This window comes from Hydra viridissima, unplaced genomic scaffold (genome assembly GCF_058129835.1).
Source record: "Hydra viridissima isolate aposymbiotic clone 2 unplaced genomic scaffold, HvirCarnegie_v1 scaffold_1, whole genome shotgun sequence".
NCBI classification, from domain to species: Eukaryota; Metazoa; Cnidaria; class Hydrozoa; order Anthoathecata; family Hydridae; genus Hydra; species Hydra viridissima.
In genome coordinates, this window is record NW_028324300.1 from 11,602,750 (window position 1) to 11,627,153 (window position 24,404).

The 24,404-nt window shown below is 26.4% G+C and overlaps 2 protein-coding genes across 5 annotated transcripts; both read left to right on the forward strand.

Moving 5' to 3' along the window:
* The first annotated feature begins 817 nt into the window (after positions 1 to 817).
* On the forward strand, positions 818 to 17,212 carry LOC145187332 (ubiquilin-1-like). 2 transcript variants are annotated; one of them, XM_090085199.1, is made up of 14 exons: positions 818 to 961; positions 1,064 to 1,188; positions 2,028 to 2,130; positions 4,441 to 4,490; positions 4,605 to 4,664; positions 4,799 to 4,859; positions 7,978 to 8,261; positions 10,918 to 11,159; positions 12,289 to 12,460; positions 12,984 to 13,034; positions 13,312 to 13,344; positions 14,725 to 14,840; positions 15,881 to 16,113; positions 16,544 to 17,212. In XM_090085199.1, exons 2-14 carry the CDS (start codon positions 1,078 to 1,080, stop codon positions 16,603 to 16,605), a joined length of 1,578 nt encoding a protein of 525 aa, XP_089941325.1. In that variant the 5' UTR covers positions 818 to 961; positions 1,064 to 1,077; the 3' UTR covers positions 16,606 to 17,212. The 2 variants fall into 2 exon arrangements, with proteins under 2 accessions (XP_089941325.1, XP_089941330.1); XM_090085204.1 differs by having other exon boundaries at positions 851 to 960; positions 1,058 to 1,188.
* Positions 17,213 to 18,189: 977 nt separating this feature from the next.
* Positions 18,190 to 23,907, forward strand: LOC145187336 (voltage-gated hydrogen channel 1-like). 3 transcript variants are annotated; one of them, XM_090085215.1, is made up of 9 exons: positions 18,190 to 18,251; positions 19,124 to 19,321; positions 20,055 to 20,188; positions 20,394 to 20,470; positions 21,161 to 21,214; positions 21,287 to 21,339; positions 21,458 to 21,531; positions 23,501 to 23,616; positions 23,704 to 23,907. In XM_090085215.1, exons 2-9 carry the CDS (start codon positions 19,215 to 19,217, stop codon positions 23,788 to 23,790), a joined length of 702 nt encoding a protein of 233 aa, XP_089941341.1. In that variant the 5' UTR covers positions 18,190 to 18,251; positions 19,124 to 19,214; the 3' UTR covers positions 23,791 to 23,907. The 3 variants fall into 3 exon arrangements, 2 of the variants coding, with proteins under 2 accessions (XP_089941341.1, XP_089941343.1); XM_090085217.1 differs by lacking the exon at positions 18,190 to 18,251 and adding an exon at positions 18,914 to 18,984; XR_016451808.1 differs by lacking the exon at positions 18,190 to 18,251 and adding an exon at positions 21,957 to 22,552 and having other exon boundaries at positions 19,095 to 19,321.
* Positions 23,908 to 24,404: the final 497 nt, after the last annotated feature.

Below are 24,404 nucleotides of genomic sequence, written 5' to 3' on the forward strand. Positions count from 1 at the left end.
TGCATCAAAATAGGGGTTTTTTAAATCAAGAAATTCAAATTCATTTTTAATTTCGAATTTCTTAACTTCAAAAAGCCCTATTTTATTGTATCAATATATGTAATACGTAATTATATATTTGACAAACATATAATTTTCTGGGAAAAGGGTTTGATAACTTTGTTATGTGCTAATCTCAAGGTCTATTTCCTCTCTCTTTCCCCTCTCCCTTTTCCAGATAGGTAGTATGATAATAATATTAATCGCTCGTTTCAGCTCAAATTATGAAAACGCATTTAAAAAAATTTTTGAAAAACTTTTATTCAAAGTACAAAATGCATAACTTAAAACAGAAAAATAATTCATTTGTTTTCTTACCAGAAAGTATTGTAGTTCGGAAAAAAAAAAAAAAAATAGAACTGAAAAATACTTCCGGAAAAAGATTTTTTTTTTTACTTACCATGCTTTGCTACAAATTTAATTCAAACAAGCTCCGCATTGGACAAGAATGTACGAAAATTGAGAAAAATGAAAGGATTTGATGACACATAAATTTAGGGGTATTTTTTTGGATCAAGGATTTAAAATTTAAAGTTAAAGATTAAGTATGTGCGTGTTAAAAAAATCAATAACGCGTGTGTATGCCCCACCTTAATTAGCTTGGGATCGGTTTAAAATTTTAATTCCTAAACCTCTAACAACCCTCTTTTGGTATATCACATCATGGTGTATGAGATGATATTCTGTATGATATATTTAGAATTCTTTTAAAACAATCTTGGTTTAAAATTAAATGTAACTTGGTTTTTTTCAACAGAATATTAGTTTTTAGAATATTGATTAAAGCACATCAAACAGTTAAAATCTTACTTTCGCTTATGCCCCTTTTTACTAAGTCCTGTTCCACTGTGCGCCGTCCTGTTGCTCAAATTCCATTAGAACTTGTATCGAGAAGGCTCTTCAGTGCAACGTGAAGCCGGAGGTAGACTATTACTAAATTGTGTTACTGATAGCATTCTCTAGGTGATTTTTGTGGCAATATTTTCCAAAAAAAAAATATTTTCATTATAACTGAACTGTATAGCTCAGTCTTTCAAGATGGCGGATAAAAGCGAACAAACGCCTGAGCAAACCTACTTAAAGATAAATATTAAAACAGCTACAGCTAAAGAAACTGTGGAAATTCCGGCTACTGCAACAATAAAGGAAGTTAGTAAAGTTTAAGCATTTATGTGTATTTATAGTTAAATATAAAGTATCATCAATAAATATGTATTGCATGCCTGTTATGTATAGTAAATCTCTTTTTATATATCTATATACATATGTAATATGCATATATACATATATGTCTCTCTCTCTCTCTCTCTCTCTCTCTCTCTCTCTCTCTCTCTATATATATATATATATATATATATATATATATATATATATATATATATATATATATATATATATATATATATATATATATATATATATATATATATATATATATATATATATATAAATCAATTGTATAATTTTGTTCTGTACTCAATACAGCACACACAAAATCATGCAGATGTACAATTGTTAAAAGATTTCTTTAAAATGAATTTATATCAGAAATGGAAAATACAAAACTAAATTTGCATTATTCAATTTCGTAAAATAAAAACAAACATTAATTTTTGGCATTATTATCATATTTTGGCATTAGACTTTGCAAAATTATATGTATGGTGTTAAAAATACTTGTAGTTTAGTTTATTAGAACACCTTAATTAGATTGAATGAAATTATCCATCCTTAAGAATTAGTTTGTCGTTATATTTAGCCATATTTGCAAATGGAATTGTTGCAATTGAAAAGTTTTACAACTATTTTGGTGTAATTATTTTTTTTAACTTTTATCTTTATAAACAAAGCATTTCATATCTTTTTGAAATTTGGTATCACTTTGGGGATAAAATCATAATGCATACAAGTGTTAAAAAAAAAAAAGCATTTTGCAATTAAAATTTTAGTTATGAAAACATGTTTTAAGTAAAGTTATATTTATTTAGTTGCGTGAAGCTGTCCATGTTAAGTTTAATTCGCCTGTTGAGCAGTTATGCCTAATATTTGCTGGGAGAATACTTAAAGATCAGGATACAGTTAAGTCCGAAGGTATATATTTAAAAATTTTAAAGTAAAGAAAAGTTTTTCCCTATAAGTACTAAACTGTCAGTTCACTATATATATATATATATATATATATATATATATATATATATATATATATATATATATATATATATATATATATATATATATATATATATATATATATATATATATATATATATATTCATATTTATCTTAAATTAATGTTTCTACATTGGTACTGCTTTTCATGAAAATTTTTTTTTATTTTATATTTGCTTTTTAATTTATGTTTAAAGCTTAAATTTTGAAAGGATCAAATGTTTATTGTGGTCAAATCTGAAAACCTCATAAAAAGTTGCCTGGCAGGCTAAAAAAAGAAAGTATTTTCTTTAAAATATTTTAAAGAAAATCTTTTGATTGGTTGAGATACAGAAAAGTTTCTTGATTCTTTTTCTTGGACTCTTTAACTGAATCTTTGATGAATTTAAACTATAAAATGAAACAAATGAGTGATCATCTTTGAAATTTTGAAATGGTTAATGAATGGATATGACAATATTTGTAATGAGCTTTTTCTGGTATTGAGAAAAAAATATTTTAGATAAATTTTAAATTACCATACACTTTGGGATACACATTTTATAGGCAATTCAAATACAAATATTTAAAAATTATACTGATTGAAAGATATATATTAAGAACATTATGTTGGAGAAAAAAAAGTAAAAAGAAATAAAAAAACAAAAAGAAAAAAAATATACAATCACTTTTGATAAAGGTCTAGACAAATTGCTCTTTCTATGTTCTACAACCTTACACAGAACCTGGCATTTTGTGTCACTCTTGGTAAGAATGTCATTAGGTATTATAACTGCTCTCTTAGCACTTTTGTTTATTACCTTGGTTGCTCAGTTTTCTTTTTCTTTTTTTTTTTTTGCAAGATTCTAATAGGAATGTTCATCTCATTTATTAATTGCAGCTATCAGGAGTTCTGCAGAAAACAAAAAAAATCAGTAATAAATGTTCTGAAGCAACGTTTTTTTGTGTACTTTTTTAAAGTCTTCAATCTGTTGGCAGCATCAACACTTATTAGAAAGGGTGAAAACTTTGTGTTATCATAGTGATTTTAACAAATGAGTAAATTCATGGTAATGCATCAATCTTATACTTGGTCAACTCAATTTAATGACAAAATATATTTTTAGGTAATAAATTCCCTTTTTCACCCATCTAGCTCTTAGGCAAGCACCAAGAACACAAAAATTCTGTACAATCATTAAAACTATGCTGTTTATCATTTAATGATTTGTTCTCTTTATGAGATATTGTAGCTATTATTACTTGCTGAATTTTTTTTCTTCCCAAAGTTAACAAATATCTGATGAGATCCACAATAAATAGCAAAAAAAAAAAAAAAAATGAGAATCCAAAAAAAGAATAACTTTTCCTTGCATATGTGAGTGCAATCATTATCCAGCTAGATAATAAGATTTTCAAAGGCATGAGTAGCTGGACCAATATTTTCCTCTGAAAATAGTTTTCTTGAACATGCTTTTCAGAAACATGAGAAGACCATAAATGTTCTCCATTTCTAACTACATATTTGTTAATATTTAAATCCTCTGAATCATCTGAATTAATTGCTCGTTGTTGAATCCTTCCTCTGATTTTTGCATCTGAGTTGGTATCACTAGAATAACTTAGTTCCTGTGGAAAAATTGAATTCATGTGACCTTTCGATTGCGTTTTCTATCTCTAAAATAAGTAATTACAAATGTTTCTATTTTATACCATTCAATAGTTTCTACATATGCATATGCATTATGATTTATATTTTAGTTATAAAAATGCATTAGAAAAGTTATCAAAAACGAAATTTTTCTATTTTAAACAGTTGCAGGGTTAATCATATAAGTTTTAGATTAAAATTAAGTACAAGTCAAAGTTTATGGTGTTTTGATTTGATGAATTAAACAATATTCAATATCCTGTGAGTCAAAGTTTTAAATTCTAACTGTTAAGCATGGTGAAAAAAATGTAATGGTTTTTAAAGAAAGGATCAATTTCTCTCTGTTTATTAGATAACTATACTAGAATAAACTGTTGAAGTCAACCTCCTAGTTTGGTATAGGTTGAGACTTACCTGTGTATAGAGTACCTATATACTGCAATTATAGGCTAAAGTTTGCACTGGAGACTGAAGCTCACTTGGAAATCATGCAGTTGTTCTGTAATGTGTGTAGAGACACAAACTACAGAGTAACTAATTATTTTCAAAGTTTTCAAAAAAATTTGTACTTAAGAAATTGTTTAAAAAAGGTTTATTCTTAGGTATTCAAGATGGTGTAACTATTCATCTGGTAATAAAATCTCAAAACAAGGTTGGTCAATAAATTGTTTACTATCTGATAAGATACATTCTGTTGTGATTTAGTATAGATATTTTTTCTTTTTTTTTAATTTACTTTAACTATAGTAAATTGGTTTCATATCAGGCACAAGACCAAGCTGCTAGTCACTCACCTCCTGTTGTACCAGCATCACCCAGACCTTCGGTACTTTTCTATTCATAATTGTTCAAAAAAATATATTTTTGTAATGGATTTACAGAGAAGTTTAAAATAAATATTAGATTTTTGAAATTTTGCATGTTCATATCTTTATTTAACAGTTTTTACTTTACTTTAAGCCTGCACTTCCAAGCATGATGAACTCATGGATGCCAGGTCTTGAAAGTGGGCTTGGTGGAAGTATATTTTTTTGATATTTCTTTTTATTAACATTAATGAGTTAGTGAAAGAATAAAGGGAAGTGAGGTTTGATGACTGGCAATTACCCAATATTACCCTTAAATGGATAGTCTGTAAAAAGTGATGCTATTTACTCATCCCCTCCCCTAGTATCTGTATTAAACACAATAATTTTATTTAATTCTTTCATATAAAACTGTAATGTGAAAAAAAAAAAAAAAAAAGAAAGTAAACAAGAGACACTAAAAAAATGACAGGTTGACAAGGATAGGTTACAGTTTAACAAATCTGATCAAAAACAGCAGTAACCATTAATGTAGAGTTTCATTTTAGGTGCATATGAAATACAAATATTTTGCTTAATGAAAGTGAATAGAAAAGTAGTCCTCTTTATCAATCCTATGTGTCATAACTCAAATGTAGCTGGTAGCCTTTTTCTCCCAAAAATAACAGATTTTCTATTGTATATTTTTGCAATAATTATAAATCAGTTTGATAAATTTATAATAAGTAATTTCAATTTAAAAAACCCATGCAGTTGTTTGCCCTTTATAAAAACACCAGTTGTAACCCTTCTTATTTCAAATCAATTAACAAATTATTATTTTTAATTGCAAATAACAATTGAAATTTCTTTCACAATTTTTTTATTTTCATTGGAATTATGTTTATTACAAAATGTATGTATGTATGTATGTATGTATGTATGTATGTATGTATGTATGTATGTATGTATGTATGTATGTATGTATGTATGCATAAGGGTGTCCCAAAACTAAAACCAAAAAAGTTCTCTATTGATACCCATTCTATGAGCCCTAAATGAGTCCTTCAGAAATGTCGTAGGGTTCTATAATACTGGATGTGATAGATGTAAAGTCTAAGTCTTACAGTTTCAATATGAATTTGACTCCTTCTCAATAGAAAGCACCAGTCTTACATTGTGGATTTTCATTCCATTTAAAAATAAGAAAACAATAAAATGTGTATATATTATCTACAATTGTTATTGCCACAATTTAAGCTTGTTAACTAACATTTATAAATCTGAGCATACAAATAAAAACTAATATTTGTATTATTATATCTCCTTCATGTTCTACATTAGCCCCCATCATTTTTGCAAAAGTTTTGATTTTTGAAGGTTGTTATTTGATTTCTGGTGCATTGTGATAAGTAGATAATAAGAATGTTTTGCTTCAACAGTTCATTTAAAGATGTTTGAGTAGTCATGAATAAGTCTTACAGTTCTTTTTGCAGGATTATTTAGTACACATAGTTTATAAACCTTGTCTTCATTCTTTTTTACAAACTAAATTTTTCCCAGTTCATAACTAACTTGACATCACTCAAGAAAGCTCTTTGTAAATCCAAGGCTCTCAATAACTGATTAACTAATTTCTCTCATGAATGATGCCAGATTAGAAGTATTTAAATCTTTCAATTGCTCTGGGACTTTTGACTTACCAATATCTCCTTGAGATTCAGAATTAAACAGCTTTTTAGCAACACTTTTTATCTTCAGGCAATAGTTTCTTGTTAGCTAAGAAGAAAATAACTATTCTCGGGTGATGGTACCAAAGATGTCATTTCATAATTTTAATTCAACATTAGGTCTTTTAATTTTTTAATGCTCCATTTCCCTGATTGTTTGTAAATGTCTGGAGCTACATATGCAAAAAGAGTTTTTAAAAGCGAAAATCTATAAAAAACACCAATAAATCCAGTCTTAAATGTTCTGTACAAACTAACTTTATCCCAGTTCTTACAACTAAATTGACTTGGTATCAAATTAGTTGTAAAAACTGGAAAAAATTTAGCTGGGTTTCTGACCTTTACCCTAAAAATCTTCTTCCTTTTTGATTTCGGAATCCTCATTTGACATTTCTTCCTCAATGCTGAATTCAACTTCTTCTGTCATGGAGTCATGTGACACTAAAATGTTATTAATTTTCTTTCATTTTCTCTGTCTCTCCAATTCTTTATCTCTCAATTTATCTAGCTTGTTCTTTCTTATATTTTCATCTAATACTCTCCTACTGTAGTCTCAATTAGCCCTTCTCTACTGTAGTCTCCATTAGCACTTCTGATCTTCATAGAACCTGCAAAAGATTTAAAACTGTTAAGACATGTATAAATTAAGTTATATTTGTCCTCTAAGATGATGACCAAACCAGGGAGAGCATTTAGTATAAACCTGTTAACATTTAACATAAACCTAACAACTTTATAACCCTGTAAACATTTAAAAGAAAATTAGATACCAAGCAAGTGTTTTCTGAACCTGTACAAACACCATTTTCACAAACAAGATCTTTGGATTTTGATTTCAACTTGCAACTAGCATTATTAAAACTGGGTTTGTACTTAACTTGTGAAAGATAAATTGATACTATCTTAAAGTATCAATACTAGATTGAAGCTGTCTTTGAGGTAAATTCCTTAGTGAGTACTTCAACAGGTAAATATACAGCAACTTTTCAGTAACTTTTAATGGTTTTTTCTTCTGTCCCATTATTTCCATTTTCTATTTGAAATTTAAAATAATCAGTTGGAAATTATATAGCAGTCTAGGGTGAATGACAGATTTAAAACAGCAGCAGTAACAGTGGGGCACTTGTCATCTTACTCCTCATTGCAACCAGCTTTTCACAAGATATATTAAACATATAAAAAGTAAGTCTTCAGGAAAAATCAATTTATAAAAAAGACAGATAGATAATAATGTAATATTTATCTCATATTAAAATATATTGTGCTGGTGCAGAGCAAATAGTGTTGTTTATAAGTGTAACTGTGTATACTGGAGATTAAGAAAGCTTTCTAACAGCTGTTATTATACACTGCTTTCTTTATGTAAATTACAAGTAAAAATCTGATGTTTTTTCGTTGTTGATGAGTCAGCTCCAAAAAAAAAGTCAGAAATTTCATCAATTACTTCTAGCCATGATAGAACCCTAAAAAAATTGGAGTTCATTTAGGTCCTGTAGAATGGTAATCAGTAGAGAGCACTTTGAAATTTAAAAAAAATGTGTGCATGTCAACTTTTTAGAATTACATTTTATAAAAAGAACGTTAATTTTTTATGTTATCCAGCTTAATCCTTTCATTCTTTAAGTTGACTTACAACAACAGATGACCCAGCAAATGTTAAACAACCCTGAAATGCTGCGACAAGTGCTTGACAACCCACTGGTTCAGAGCATAACTTCAAACCCTGATCTTTTGCGGTCTGTTATAATGACTAACCCAGAAATGCAAAACTTAATAGAACGTAATCCTGAAATATCTCATCTTTTAAATAATCCTGACATAATGAGACAGACAATGGAGATGATGCGGAATCCTTCAATGATGCAAGAGATGATGAGAAATCAAGATCGTGCTATGAGTAATTTAGAGGTAAGAAGAAAAAAGTGACAGCATATATTTTTTAAGTAAATTTAAAAAAAAAAAAAATTTAATATGCTAATTAGCTTATTAAGAGATTTCAATGTAAAACTGTTTTACTAATAGTATTTAGCTTAATTAACCACTATCAAAAAAAAGTTTTAAAAAAGTACCAATGAATTTTTAAAGATTTTAATGGGTTGTTTGATCTAAAGCGGGCCAAACTCTGCAAATCAATTATTCATTCAAATCTTAACTCAAAATTATTTTTTTTCATCTGTACTTTTTACACTTAGGGTATTAAGACTTTCTTAATAACAAATCAGTATACTTATGTCCGAACCAGTCTACCATATCCAAAAATAATTTTAAAAAAAAAAAACATTTTATCTGAGATATGAAGTAAAGAGTGGGAGTTCAGAACTCTGCAGCAAGTCAACTTACAAAAGATTTAAAAAAGTTATCTGCTGAAAGTGAGATATTTTAAGTTCTTGTTTTAGATTAACACTTTTTACCTGTTTCTGTTAGGTAAAAATTGGTAGTCTCATCACAGATGTATTAAAAAAATAGTTTTAACTTAAATTGTGTAATACTATTAATAGTAGATAAGGTGTTCAATTATAGTAATAGTTAAATTTATTATATAGTAATATTGTTTTTTATTGTAATATTAAAAATAGTTGAACTCCTTCCTGAGAAAACTACCCTAACAGGTTTAACATTAGCAAACTGTTTTGTGACATTTACAGCTGAGATTATATGCTGCACTGATGTGAAAAATATCCTGCTAATAAAATTCTACCTTACTTTATTTTAAACTGTATGAAAAATTTGTTTTATTGGATATTAAATATTTTTGTATTTTGTTTACAATTTGGTTGTGATTTCAAAAAAATCTTTTAGTTTTCCCATTAAATTAAAATCAGTTCTAAAAATTGTAAAAGACAGAAAAAATTATGCACAAATTTTTAATTATGCACAAAACTTTGATTATGAAAAAATTGTTAGATAATTGTAAAATTTATAGCTTTATCAAAGATACAATGATGCAATTATCAGTTAATCTTGCTTACACCCCTAATGTTGTTTATCAAAGAAATTTCTTAAAAAAAGATGCAACTTACAAAATTTTGTTTCCAAATTGTTAGTGAGTTTTAAAATTTACTGGGTTCCAAAAAATACATTTAGTATATGCATTGTGCAGCACCAAAACCGAGATTCCCCAATTGTTGTTATTTTTCACAAAAATGAATTTAAATTTCCTACATTTTCTTTTTGGTGGTGACTTTTTCAAGCAGTCTTGAATCAAAACAAAAAAAAAAAAAAAAATGTTAGGCTTAAACGTTAAGCTTCACGATGCAATTAGAAAAAAAAAAAAGAGTCCTGGATATGCTCAATGCCCAAGTGCCAATCCCAAATATTTGTGAGCCTGTAGTTGTATTCAGAGCCACTGTTTTCTGGGTCCAGAAGTCAGGGAGATTCACCAATAATCCAGGAAGTGGTGCACACATTTTAAAGTGCAACAGAAATTTCAAAAACAAAATCAAGAACCATATCAAGAACAATCCATTAAGAGCATCGGAAAGACAGCAAAGAAGTTCAAGGTTCATGAGAAAACAGTAAGAAGAACTCGAAAGTAGCTTGGGGCAGACAGCTATGTTCACAGGAAGGTCCAGCTCCTTTCAGAAGCCTCCAAACAGTTAAGACTAGCTTGTGAAAGAAGATACTCTTCTAGATGAAGAAGCAAAAATCCACAGTTCGAATTTTCTCAGATGAAAAACTTCGGATAAATGACAAGTCTAGAAATGGCCAAAATGACAGGTTTTTCCACATTAAATCATGAAAAAATATTTGTAATGCAGTACAGTTTAATAGAAGATTAAGTACATGGTAACTGAAATTGCAATTACATAAAGCTAATAATATAGTTTGTACAACTGTAAAATTACATCTAAATATTTTTATTATAAATTATATGTAAGTCAATATATTTAGATTTAAGTAAAAATCAAGCAGTGGAAATGCTGCTCAGTGGTGGTGAAGAGGATTTTCATTCAGTTATTTGGGTTGGGTGGGGGTCAAACCATCATCAAATGATCTAAAATTTTGTACACATTCATATTTTGCCAAAAGAAACAAGACAGGGGTTCATCCTGCAAAAAAAAAAAAAAATTTTTTTATGGAAATATTCTACTGGGGAATCAATATCACTATATTGCATGGTAGTAAGAATGTTACATAAACAAAGCTCATTGCAAATAGTGGTTCACTAATAAAAAACAATAACCTTAACAAGATAAAGTACGGGGGAAAAAAAAAAAAACCTTTAGAAATAAAATCACATAATAAAAATAGGATTTCACAAAAGGGACCACCAAAGCAAAAGTTTGAAAATTTATTAGGTTAATTTGAAAATTGTGACTGAACTTTCCAGTTTACTGATTAATTAGTTCCTAAAATTTGCAGTATTATAATATTATACATATTAGCAATATATTTATTAGTGTAATAATATGCTATGATTTGATATATTATATCAATATTGAGTTTTAGAATTTAATGTTATTATTTAATAGCTATTATTCATTAGAAATAAATTTCTTTTGTTTTATTGTTTTTTTTATTTTTTTTATTTTTTAAAAATTTTGTTAATGTTTATTCACTTTAGAGCATACCTGGTGGATTTAATGCCTTGCGTCGATTATATACTGATGTTCAAGAGCCAATGATGAATGCAGCAGATGAACAAATAAGAGGCCAATTTAGTCAAAATCCAGCATCAACTAGCACAAGTGATGTATCTAATCCTCAGCTTGGAACTGAAAATGTAGATCCGTTACCTGATCCTTGGAATCCAAATACTCGCTCTTCAAATCCTTTAAGAAATACAGCAGCTGCTAATCCTTTTAAGTAAGAATTTATCTTTTTATTTTGATTTATTAGTTTATTAGATATGCTCTAAATATGGTTTCAGCATAAAAAAAACATCAGGCTGATTCTCTACAAAACTACACTGGGTTTAGTAGAATGTGAAAAATATTTGCTTGAAATGAAATTTTAATTTCATTTTCTTCATTTTTGTACACCTTAAGAAGTTAATTTTTTTGGTTTTACGATTATAATTATGACTAAGATCTTCTATGATGTATTTAAGTAAACCTTATTTAAAAAAAACTATGATATTTTGAAATTGTAATTCTTATGGGTGTCTGGATAAGTGTATTTCTGGGTGCTACGGTGGATATGATGGAACTTTTCTTTTCTTTTGTTTGTTTTTTTTTTAAGTCAATAATTTTGAAGTATACAATGTAAATTTGTAATTTGTTATTCAGGTTTCCTTAAGTTTAAATATTCTAAATTTTTGTAACTTCAAGAATGCAACTCTGAAATGCTTTGGAAAGGAGTATCTGAATATATATATATAATTTATTTATAAAAGGTTTTTACACAGACGCCCTAAAACATGTTTGATACTTTGATCCTTTGTTACAGCACAGTTAGTAAATGATATAAAAGTTTTATAAAGTCACATTTTATAAAGTGTGATTTGATAAAAGTTAACGAAACTGTAAAGTGTGACTTGATAAAAGTTTAATATTTCCAACATTTAAGTAAAAAGATAAAATTTCAACAAAGTTATTACAAAAAAAAAATTATTTAATTCACAAATGCATGTCAATAATTTTCTTTTCCCATATTGAACAACTCTCAAAGTATTGAACAACTAAATATTTGATAAATATTGAACAACTCTCAAAGTATGTTTGGTGTACAAGTAGTAGGGTTTAAGTTTTGATGGCAATAATGCTTAAAACTACTAGTCTGTGAGATCACTTGCACTAACAACCAGTATAAATATAAGAATTGATAAAAGAAAATGCTGTGAATATTTTGCACAAAATATTACAAGTTTTTCTATTTTGCTAGCAAATGCTGGGTAACTGAGATTGTTTCATTATGTTTTGGATTGAGATAATTTTTGACTGATTGAGATAATTTTCAACACTTTTTTTTTTTTTTATTTGATGTTATCTTTTAGTTTATTCAGTGCTAATGCAGCTAATTCATCGTCAACTCCTGGATCTAATGCGAATATGTCAAGTCTCTTTTCACAAGCAGCGTCTAACCCTGATTCAACATCAAACACGTTTCAGTCTTTTACGCAACAATATGTAAACCAAATGATGAATAATCCTAATATTAGGTCAACAGTGAGTAATTTTTTTGATTTCTAAATCTCTTTACATTTTAAAAATCAATGCAAATATTTAACAGCTATACAGAATAGCTGTTAAATATTTGCATTGATTTTTATAAATACATACATTTACATAATTACACATAAATGCATACATACATGCATACATACATACATACATACATACATACATACATACATACATACATACATACATACATACATACATACATACATACATACATACATACATACATACATACATACATACATACATACATACATAAATACATACATACATACATACATACATACATACATACATACATACATACATACATACATACATACATACATACATACATACATACATACATACATACATACATACATACGTATGTATATGTGTGTGTGTCTGTGTGTGCATGTGTGTCTGTGTGTGTAAATTAGAAAATTATAATTAAAAAAGTTCTAGAATCCTTTAATCATAATAATTTTATAGCAGTTTTTAAAGTTTGCAATAAAATATTTTGCAGGTACAACAAATGTTCCCAATGTATGCAAATAACCCTGAGTTAGCTAGTCAAGTAAGTTATTATAAAAATGATGTGGTAAGTTTCTTATATTTAAGCAGAAATAAATACATATGTAAAACTTTCCACTTAAAAAATAATATTAGTTTGTGTATAATTCTCTTTTATAATCTATCTTATTTTTAAATATAAAGGTTTAACTTTTTGGTTCTTTATAGAAAGATTCATTTGCAAAACATTTTTTTGCTGTTTTAAAGTTTTTAGACTAAGCCCAGACAAATTTATTATTTATTGATAACAAATTTCTTAAACTTTTTTTATTTTAAACTAGATTTCACAGCAGCTTCCACAAATAATGGAAAGGGTAATATATTATTTAAATATATTATTATATTGTACTTATTGTACTGTAAAAAAAAAATTCATATATTAATGTTGATATTCATTATAACATATTTAATGCATACAGTTATTTTTTATGCTCTTTCTTCTATTCATTAATTTATTGTATTTTAATTATATTTAGAAAGTTTTTTATTGTTGGGAATAATAATTAACTATTATTGTATTATGAATATAATTGTTGGGAATAATAATTAACTATTATTGTATTATGAATATAATGAATACATTAGAATGAATTCCTCAATTATATTAAATTAAAAACTTGTTACATTAATCTAGTTATGTTAATATTTAATAAGAGCAATATAAAATTTTATTGTTATTGCATATAACACATACCTTCTCAGAATTAATCACTTTATGTAAAATATTAAATTGGCTGCATCACTAAACATAAAATTAATCACTTTATGTAAAATGTTAAATTGGCTGCATCACTAAACATAAAATTTTTTGTTTGATTCTGCATCTTTTTTGATTTTGCATCTTTTAACCTTTTAACTACTGCTAAATAAATTGTGCCGACTATTTCTGGCGCTTGAAAATAAAAATAATACCATGCCGGAATATTCCGGCAGCGTTACATAGACTTTCTTATGATATTGGATTTATAATGCGGCTTTATTTTAATACGTTTTCAAAAATGTCGTTCAATAAAAAAGTTTACTCTTTGCAAGAGGTAATAAATATCTATTAACTGTAAAAATTGTGTTCTGTTTTTAAATTGTAAAAAATTTAAGAAATAAAATATTTTAAGTTAGTTGTTATTATTTAGTTGAACTAGTTAAGTCCATATAACTATGTAACTTTATGATATTATTTTAATAAAAAAATACTAATTGTTTTTTCTTATTTTATTATATTTGCGACATCAACCTTTTTTTACATAAAAATAATAATCATGTAATTTTGCTAAAAAAAGAAAATTTTAAATACAGTATCTTTTTTAACTACGTAAACTGAACTGCCTATTTTAAAAAAGTTTTTGCATTAAAATTTCAGTTATTAATAATCGTTATTAAAATATTAAAACTTATAAATAAGAATTAGGGTTTACAACAATGCACCTTTCGTAAATAAAACATTTTACAGAATTTCTACAAAACTACACTAATTTTACGGAAGATTTAACCGGTAAACTTAATGGTATAAATAATTTTTTATTTTCGGCCGCTTTTGGTAGTTAAAGGGTTAATAATTATAATTTAATTATTAGAATTGTTAAAAAGAATTCTCAAACAGTTAATTCCTTTTGTGTATTCATTCTTCCAGAAGTAAATTACTAAGATTTCTGTAAGTATTGTGCAAAATATAAACTTAATGTTAAATTTTGCATCAGATGCAAGATCCTCAAGTGAGAACAGCATTTAGTAACCCCAGAGTTATTCAAGCTATTCAGCAAATACAAGCAGGAATTCAAGTTCTGCAAACAGAAGCTCCTCAACTTATATCTAAGTATGTCATTAATTATTTTTTATTGGTGTGTACTAATAGCGTAGATAAATGATGAGTTGATAGAGCTCTAGTGGATTATGGGATTTTCTTAAATTGTTAACTTTCCTTTTGGTAACAAAATTAAAAAATAAAGTACACAATAAATCTTTTTAGGTTGGTAACCTTTTTATTTATTGCAATTAACTGAAATTTAAAACAATTTTTTTCTACTATTCATATTTTTTTAAATATAGCTGTTATTTAAAACAACTATTTAGTTCATGGTTTTTTTTTTAAAAAAATGTGTATTTAGTATGTTATAATTTAAATTTTATTTGCTAACAAATAAAATGACTTTAATATTTAGTTTTTTATATGCTGTTGCTTTACTTAAAATGAATTGGGAGTATCTTAATTTTCAAGTGATTAAAATAACTTAAAAGAACTCAACTGTTTCAATTAGATAACCGATGTACATTAAAAAAAAGGCATACTCAGTACAATGACACAGTGACAACAAATATTCAGCAAGTGCTGAATATTTTGTACTTAGTATAGTCATAAGTATAGTCTAAGTGTAATCATTTTAAAACCCAAATTAGAAGTTGCTTTAGTGGTGTTTACTAGGTGATTCAAAGATTGCCTTTAGAGTCAAACTGTTTTCATTGAAAAACCCATTATAAAATACCAAACTATTGTAGCAGTTATAATGGCATCAATGTTACTTTGGAATCTTAGTAATTTGAGGAAGTCCTATTTCCACCTTAAAGAAGAATTTCTTTTTTTTTTTTTTTCTATCAACAAGTTCTTATTTGTCTGTATCAAATTTTTAAGTTAAGTATGACTTACTTCTAAAAAAAAAAGGTGGTTTTATTTTCTAAAACTAATGTCAGTAGAGTTTCATTGTTTTAAAAAGCAATCAATTAGATTATCTAGTCTTAGGTATTGTTTTAAAAAGAAAATTTTATTGCTTGAACCTCTCTCTGTTTCTGTTTTTAATACTGTATATCAAAAGTAATATTAAACAAAAATATTAAATTTTTTTTTTTATTTTTCTATAGTTTTAACTTTCCGTCAAATCTGAACATGCCTGGTGGTTCTTCAGCACCATCCAATCTAATGCAGTCATCTTCAGCTGCTAGCAACAATCCTTTAAATCAGTCATTTTATGATTTAATGACAAGTTTGGGTGGTGCATCAGGAGGTCCACAATTAACTCCAGAGCAACGTTACCAAACTCAATTAGACCAACTAGCCTCAATGGGATTTCTTGATAGAGCTGCGAACATTCAAGGTTTAACTTGTTACTATTTAATTTATTACTACTTATTTTGCTTATTTTTACTTATTTATGAAAATGATTAATTTTTATGAAATTTTTTTTCTCTAATATTTTTCTAAAAGCTTTTATAAATATTTTCTCTTCATATTATCAAAAAATGCCTAAACAAAAAAATGGTTTGCCTAACTAAAATTTATATTCTTTGTTTGTATTCACTAATCATTTTGTTGTTGTTTTTTTAATGCATTTTAAACAAAAAATGTTTCTGTGTGAAATGTGTTACAGTTTTTAATTTAGCATATAAGTTTCAAGAACAAAGAAATGTCATTTTGGCAATTTCCTATTAAAATAAAAATTTTTTTCTTTATAATAAAGATTTTTAGTTTGTTAAAAGCACAATTTTTTCATAACTGAAATTCTAAGGTCAATTTTTAATTTTTAGCTCTTACTAACACTGGAGGTGATGTGAATGCAGCAATTGAGAGATTAATTGGTGGTTCTTAATTTTGTGTTTAATAATTATAACATTCTTGTTTATTTGTTCTCGTAATTTTTTAGCTATCTGTTGAATTGAAAGAAGACTTATATATTGTTCAAGTCTTTAAGAATTGTAATGGTTTTTTCAAAAAAAAATTTATGATAAAAAATAAATATGAATAAAGTTATGTTCAATTTTTATTTTGGATTTTTTTGTTTTACCGCTAAAAAATGTTTGTTTTATGACTGAATAAAAAAAAGATTCAAATGCAGATGGGTTTTTTTTTTTCTTTCTTACTACATAAATACTCTTGCAAATCTTTCATCGTATCTCATTTTAAATTATCTTAAAAGATTTGCAGCCTTTTTTTTTCTTTTAAACTATTTTAAGTCCTTCTTTCAATGTTTTGCATTAATGTTATTATTATAGGGTTGATGTTCATTTTTAAATGTAAATTCATGCAATTATTATTTCAATGTTTTTTTTGTTTTTTTTTAATTTTGTTTTTTTTTTACCCATCCTTTTTGCTTTTGTTCAAGATCACTTGTAATATTTATATTTTCGGAACTGAATACTGAAGCCTTATTGTTAATTGTTATAACTGAAGAATATATAAAAATTGAACACTTCTGACACAATTGTTATTATTAAATTTCACAAAAAAAAAAAGAAGAAAAAAAAAAACAGTATGAGAATTGAGAATAAAATTTTTTTTGGTTCAAATCCATTTTTATATTGCATCATACTGTGCGTTAAAAGTTTGATAAAGATTTTTGAATGGCTCTAACAGCTCTTTCATAATACATTCAGTAAAAAATATAGTAGAAATCAATGGGGACTTTTAATTAAGCTTTTATAGAAAAATGTACCCACAAAAAAAAAAAAGTCATTTTATGCATTTCATAATTTATTTTTATATAGTGTTTAGTTATGCATTGTGTAATTGTGTTTTAGTGTTTTGTATAATAGTTTTTTTTAGTAACACATAAAATTTCAAAAGCTATAGTTTTAATAGAAATTTCTATTTATGTTTTGCAAAAAAGAATTACATTAGAATGAATTCCTCAATTATATTAAATTAAAAACTTGTTACATTAATCTAGTTATGTTAATATTTAATAAGAGCAATATAAAATTTTTTTTAAAATAGAACAAAATATATAATTTAATTATTAAGTTAAACTAAATTTATATCATGCTATGCAATATTATACCAAATATTGTATTGTAGTAAATTATTAAATAAATATTTTTAAAATATGAAGAAATAAAATATTTTATATAAAAGGTAATTTCAGATTAAATGATTAAACACAACAGCTGACGATGATGATGATCATCATCATCATCATGATTGTGATGATCACAAAATGATCAACATGTGATAAATCATGGGAAAAAAAAAGGTCCATATAAACTAAATTTTTTTTTTTTAAAAAAAGAAAAACACAAATGAGATTTTTGTTAAACATGTTTGTTTTTGCTGGTTTCTTTTACCATCTGTGATGTTCTTATTTTTTAGTGTTTTTATTCAAAATATTAAAAAAAATTTTTTTTTTGAGCATTGTTAAGAAAAAATGTCTTTGAAATAAATTTTATGAGGTCTTCAATTGTTTTAAGAAAGTGTCACACCTAGGAGTTTTTGTTATCAACTTCATGACAAATAAATGTGGTAAGATGTTTCCATATGTTCTGATTTTGAAAATTTTTCTTTACACCTATTTTACTATTATATTGTTTTTTGTTTTTTTTTTGCAATTTTATTTTTAAATAAAATGAAGTTTTATTTTTCTGATATCTTTTAATCTGGATTGTGATAAAGCAACCCAAATCCTTTTCCTAAACCTCACACTGAAACAATATTTAACAAGCATGTGTTTTTGGGTTATGTCACTCTTTTTACTGTTATTTTTTAAAAGTTTAAAAGAAAGCTAAATTTGTTATGGTTACAGATCTTCCTACTGGCCTTTTTTTTTACTTAATTTTTGCTTGTCTGTTTACTTGTTAAATATTTGATATAACAGTTTTTCTACTTTTTCTGTTTCTCATTTTTATTTCTTTTTGAATTTTTAAGGTTGATATTGAAATTATAAAATAATGGGAATTCAAAAGTATAACATGTAGCAAAGTGTATATATATATATATATATATATATATATATATATATATATATATATATATATATATATATATATATATATATATATATTTATATATATATATATATATATATATTTATATATATATATGTAAATATGTATATATATATATGTATGCATATGTATATATATTTATATGTGCATACATATAAAATAGTATATAAATACAGGAATTCATGTTACTATACCCTATTTTAGAGGAGAGTGTTTGTAGAATCATTTTTATTATCTACTTTTGAAACATAGTAAGTTTTACTTTAAAGAGTTTCTTAAAGTAATGCTTTCAAAAAAGGTAAAATTACTTTAAATGCTAATCTATTGTAATAATCTTAAGTTCTAAAACTTTTTATTTTTTTTTTTTAAACTTTTTATTTATATTTTTAGGTGGAGGATAAATTATTTAAGAAGAAACAGATTTTTTTAAAAAAACTGTTCATTGCTGAAAATAAAAAATTTGCTTTAATGAGGATTAAAGATGATGGATGATTCCAAAGTAAATCTCTCTGATGCAGAGGTGCTAGAGTACTCTGATGTTAATGCTGAAAGAAAAGAACTTCATAAGCAAGTTTGCAGTGATAGCAAGTAAGAAGTATTTTCAAGAAGTAAAATAATAATAATTTGAATAAGTATAAATAGTAATTTTTTTTAACTAAGCAATTATAAATAAATATATAAAGACATAATAGTTTTTTAAAATGGTATATAGGTCTTATCATTTCTCATCTTATTATTTTTTCTAAGTTGCACATGTATTTAACTAAAATGGATGGCCAATATTTAAATGTTCTATATCCCTAAAAATGCTCATCAATTTATTCTTCAATGAGGTTGTTATAAATTATGATTTTTTTAGGTTACTTTAGCAGTGTTCTTTTTAAAATTGGAATTTAGATTGGCAAATTTGAGATAACCTACTTATATGATTTTGAATTCTAGTGTCAAGAGATTTTTTGTGTTGAGAGTTATTATTTTGTTCTTAAGTTAAAAATTTAAAAAACTGCAACAATCAGTTTTTTTTTTTTACATTTGTTTTATCTATTAGTTAAAATAAAACTTTACTATATTCAAACTATGCACTAAATTCAAATTAAACTATATTTACATAGAAGTATCAGACAGTTAAACATGTTTTTCTTGACCTATACATGCTTTATAGTTTCTATTAGATTTTTTTACATGATCTCTAAACACTAAACAAGCTATGATAGAGTAAACTGATCAATTTTTAAAATGCTGATGTTAGAGTTTCAATAGGCCTTGTTTAATGTAAACCTTTTTATCAATTTTAGTTTTTGTGAGTATATTCTTTTTCTAGGGTAGTATGCTTTCGTCAGAGTTTAAAGCATGTAATCCATCATCATAATTTCCAGATCATTGTTTGTTTGTTGGTACTGTTGGATATTGCAATTGTTGTCACTGAAATAATGTTAGAATCAGTCAACAATAATGGTTTGCTGTTTATTTGTAAAAAGATTTGTAAAAAGCATTTTAAATTAACATTTCAACTTTTAGATTTTTTTATGAATTCCCTCCTGCAAAAAAAAGTTTTTTCCATTTGCTCAGCAGAAAATTAATTGCTCATAAAATAAATTTCATGAAGTGCTTTACATATATGAAATAGGTTTGCAGTAATGCCAAAATACTTTTTTTTTAGAAAATCACAAAGTTGAAAAAGCGGAAAAAATTTTAAAAAATATTAGTCTTTCAATATTGGCTCTGTTTATGGTTGAGGTAATCTACTTCCTGTTCTCTGCATGGAGTTTTATTTTTATCATTTAATTCAAACTATCTAGTATAGAGTAATCAAGTATAGAAGAATAGAGTAGTGTTAATCCATTTCATCATTTTCCTAGTTGTAGCTCAAGTTTGTAAATGAAAATTTTTGTAATTAGGCCAACATTTAATGCTAGTGCATAAATTTTGTGGACATCTGACTTAATTTTTTTTTTTTTTTTCGCTATGTTTGACAATTCTTTGGGTGTATTTGGGATTGAATCGGTCAGAATCACAAGGGCAGGCACTCACACTCGGCTCTTACTTATCAGTGAAAAAATGCTTTTGTCCAACCGCATGACGGTGTTATTGTTCTGGTGTTACCTCAAGTGATTATTTAGGCTTTTTCCACGTCTGTTAACTATTTACTTCGCGTTGTAAATTTTCTATTTTCGAAATTCTCATTAGGCACTGAACTAATTAATATTATGTATGTCTTTAAAATACCAGTTTACAGCTGCCAGATGCATAATAACCTTAAAATCCATGCAAATATTGACAGGAAATAGAATTATTGTTGCGTTACAAATACATGAAATTACTTCATATGTTTTCTGGAAAAAGATAGTACCAGTTTTTTGTAAACAACAATTCTGATGATGATGGTGATGATCATAATAATGCCAACTAGTTCTGCTTATTTTATAGTTGTTGGTTAAAATCTTTGCAATGGGGAAAGAGTTTTTCAAACATAAGTTTGAAGTAAGTATAAATGTTAGGGTGATATTAAATATAAAGTAAGCTATCCGCTAATTTCTATTTTATTATATTTAGATATTTGATGGATTGGTGATCACAATTTCTTTCTTTTTAGATATTTTTCTCAGGTAATAGTTTATAAAGTGTTAAAATACAGAATTTTTTGTTTTCGAATGTTATTTTATTTAATTTTTTAAAATTTTTTTATTTAACAAGGAAAAAATTTTTTCTTTGCTATTCATTCAGCTCCGGTGGGCTAAAGCATGGTGTTGAATTCTTAATTATACTTCGTCTTTGGAGAATCACACGAATTATAAGTGGTATTTCTTTTGTTACTTGACTTACGTGAGTGCATTGACATGTAGTATTTTTGCTTGTATGTGGAGTTAGTGTATGTAAAGCACATAGTTGCACTTAAAGAGCTTTTTTATATTAAAAATGTAGTTACACTTACAGTTTATCATCTAAATGATGGATGGATGGGTATACGTTAAGTTTGTGCAATTGTACTTGGAGAATGTTTTAACTTCTGCCTTGATGATTGTAGAATTTTAAAACAAGTGTGATGGGCTACTCACCATGTTAAAAATTACTTGTATTTAGAGATTGGGAGAAACATTACATTCGCTACTTTTATAATTTATGTGGTAGAAAACAGATTTATGTTTAATGGTTAATGTTTATACCCACATTTTTAAAAACTTGTTAACTTTATTAAAAACCCTTTTTCTTTCTTACAAACAAGCTAATGCGATGATGAAATGTGAAATTGCGTTTGGCAGATCTGGTTTGAAATACAAATGCACCAGAGAATTTACAGACGGGTGAAAGATTGTGAGTATGGCGAAAATGTTAAAGGTGAAAAACCTAGATTTTCGGCGTTTATCTGGGATTTAAGGACAATATCAAAGAAGATAATGTTGAGGTGGTGCCCAGTTAAGCCAGTTAAGCATAAACAAAATGCATCCAATTCATACTCTCCATCAGGAAATATTGGGACATAAGAAAATTATTTCAACGATTATCATGTCTTATTTTAATATATCCTCGTATTAATATTTATTTCAAAAACCATCATTTTGCAGTGATCTATGTGCGAGTGTTTGTTCCTCTGTGTTAGTGTGCGTGTTTCTATGTTAAGTCTCTATGCGTTTGTGTAAATAAAAAAAAATAATTGTGGAATTTGGTTTAATCACTTTGAATTGTTCCAGAACATAAAAACTCCTACTTAAAATAATAGCTTTCGAACTTAAGGTAAATAATTTGCTGCTATGGGCTGCTGACATGCAAGTGAACTTCTCACCTTTAGAATCTATACAGTTAAGAAATCTAAGTCTTAAGGTGAGCCCGACTTACTTTCTCCCTGTGCCCACATATTACAATTAGGATGGTCTTTTTTTATTGACGGTTTATGATGATATAACGTTTTTTGAATTTCAAATGTTTATACAAAATTTGTTTAACATTTTTTTTTTGCTAGCCTCTAGGTTTATGAAGACGTAATTTGTCTAAATATTTTCTCCAAATGTAAAACCTCTTTATGTTATATTTTTGAGTGTACTAACGAAAAGTCAATGGTAAATATTTCATCAACAACTTTACAAAATGTTCGCTCTATGGAATTTTTAAGAAGTTTTTACCTCTTCAAAATGCTTAAAAAAAAAAAAAATTATCCGTAATTATTTGTAAATACTTTCAGAAATGGTAATAGTTAAAATCGTTAAAATACTGTTAGGGTATTTATTGCAAATTATGTTCTATTTTATCTACTTTTTACATGAAACTAATGCTGTTTTTAATATTTTGATGAAATTAATTATTTGTTAATATTTTGATGAATTTAATGCTAACATTAATATTTACATGAATTTAATGCTAACATTAATATTTACATGAATTATATTCTATTAATTTTTAGATGAATTTAATGCTATTAACATTTAGTTTTATTTTATAATAAGTTACTGTCGTTTGTTAATACACTCCTCTCATTCTTCTATAAATACTAATAAGATAAAATTTTCGATATACTTTTTCCTTTTGGATTCTTCAAAAACTATTTTTATTTTATACTTTTTATAAGGATTTTTAACCACCTGATTACTTACTTTAAGAGTCCGTATTGAAATATCTATTGTCTATTCACTTTTCTGTTATACATTACATCACATCTATATTGAGGTCACTTCATATATCATTTATATAACTTAATGAGAAATGATGTACATTCAATGTAGAGTAACTTGTACTTTTTCTGAAATGATCCATTTGTACATTGCATTTTTATAGGAATAATATCATCGATAAAAAAAACCGCTGCGGAAAAAGAAAAAAAGTTATTTGCTGAAAAAGAAGATTTAGAAATCGAGAACCAGAAGCTTTTGTTGCAAGTAACCGCCCAAAAAGTAAAGATCTTTTTTTTTTCTTTAAAGGTTTTTTTTTTCCGTGCTGATGTTCCGTGCTGTTTAATAAAGTTGATTTATTTTGTGAAGGAAGAGATCGAACGCTTGCATGAACTTTTGAAACCAGCTGACATTCATGGCTGTAAAATAAAGAACGACGAAGCAGTCGCAGAATGAGATGATGATAATGATGAATTAGTTTTCTTATGAGTTTAAACTTTTTCTTTAAAAATCATGCGTAAGAATAGAACATACCATGTATATACAGGTAGAGCGTTAAGACAGATTTGTGTATTTCTTTTTTTTATTTGAGACATTAGTGAAAAAGTAAAATTTATATAAATAATATATTCTATATACAACTTTCTAACTTTCTATATGTAAACAGGCCTTTAGAAGCGATTACACAACTGGGATTGGGAGTAAATTATTGATTACCAAAGTTGTCAAATTTAAATATCTTTACGCCTTAAGGCGGAAAACACATTGCAACATTTTATTCAACTATTGCTTCCTATAAGCATATCCTCGAAACGGATTTTTAGTAAAAGTACCTAACAATAAGTAAATTATATATTTGGCACATAAGTTTAAGGCGACTCCCATGGGAAATTTCTCTGGATCATCAGAAATGTGACCAGATTTCTGCTGACACTCAGGTGATAAAAATTTTTTTAAAAGACAGCGATATCTCAGTTAAGATTTTTTCATCTTAAGATTTGAATATTACATCTTTTCTGTTTAAACTTTCTTTTCAATTAAAGTTTTTTTACTTGAAGTAAACTTTTTAG

Coding starts and splice junctions, on each gene's coding strand:
- LOC145187336 (XM_090085215.1), top strand. CDS start 19,215: ATGATGGATGATTCCAAAGTAAATCTCTCTGATGCAGAGGTGCTAGAG. Junction 21,215..21,286: donor TTTTCAAACATAAGTTTGAA/GTAAGTATAAAT, acceptor TATTATATTTAG/ATATTTGATGGATTGGTGAT. Junction 21,340..21,457: donor TTTTTAGATATTTTTCTCAG/GTAATAGTTTAT, acceptor CTATTCATTCAG/CTCCGGTGGGCTAAAGCATG.
- LOC145187332 (XM_090085199.1), top strand. CDS start 1,078: ATGGCGGATAAAAGCGAACAAACGCCTGAGCAAACCTACTTAAAGATA. Junction 13,345..14,724: donor TTCCACAAATAATGGAAAGG/GTAATATATTAT, acceptor ATTTTGCATCAG/ATGCAAGATCCTCAAGTGAG. Junction 16,114..16,543: donor TAGAGCTGCGAACATTCAAG/GTTTAACTTGTT, acceptor TTTAATTTTTAG/CTCTTACTAACACTGGAGGT.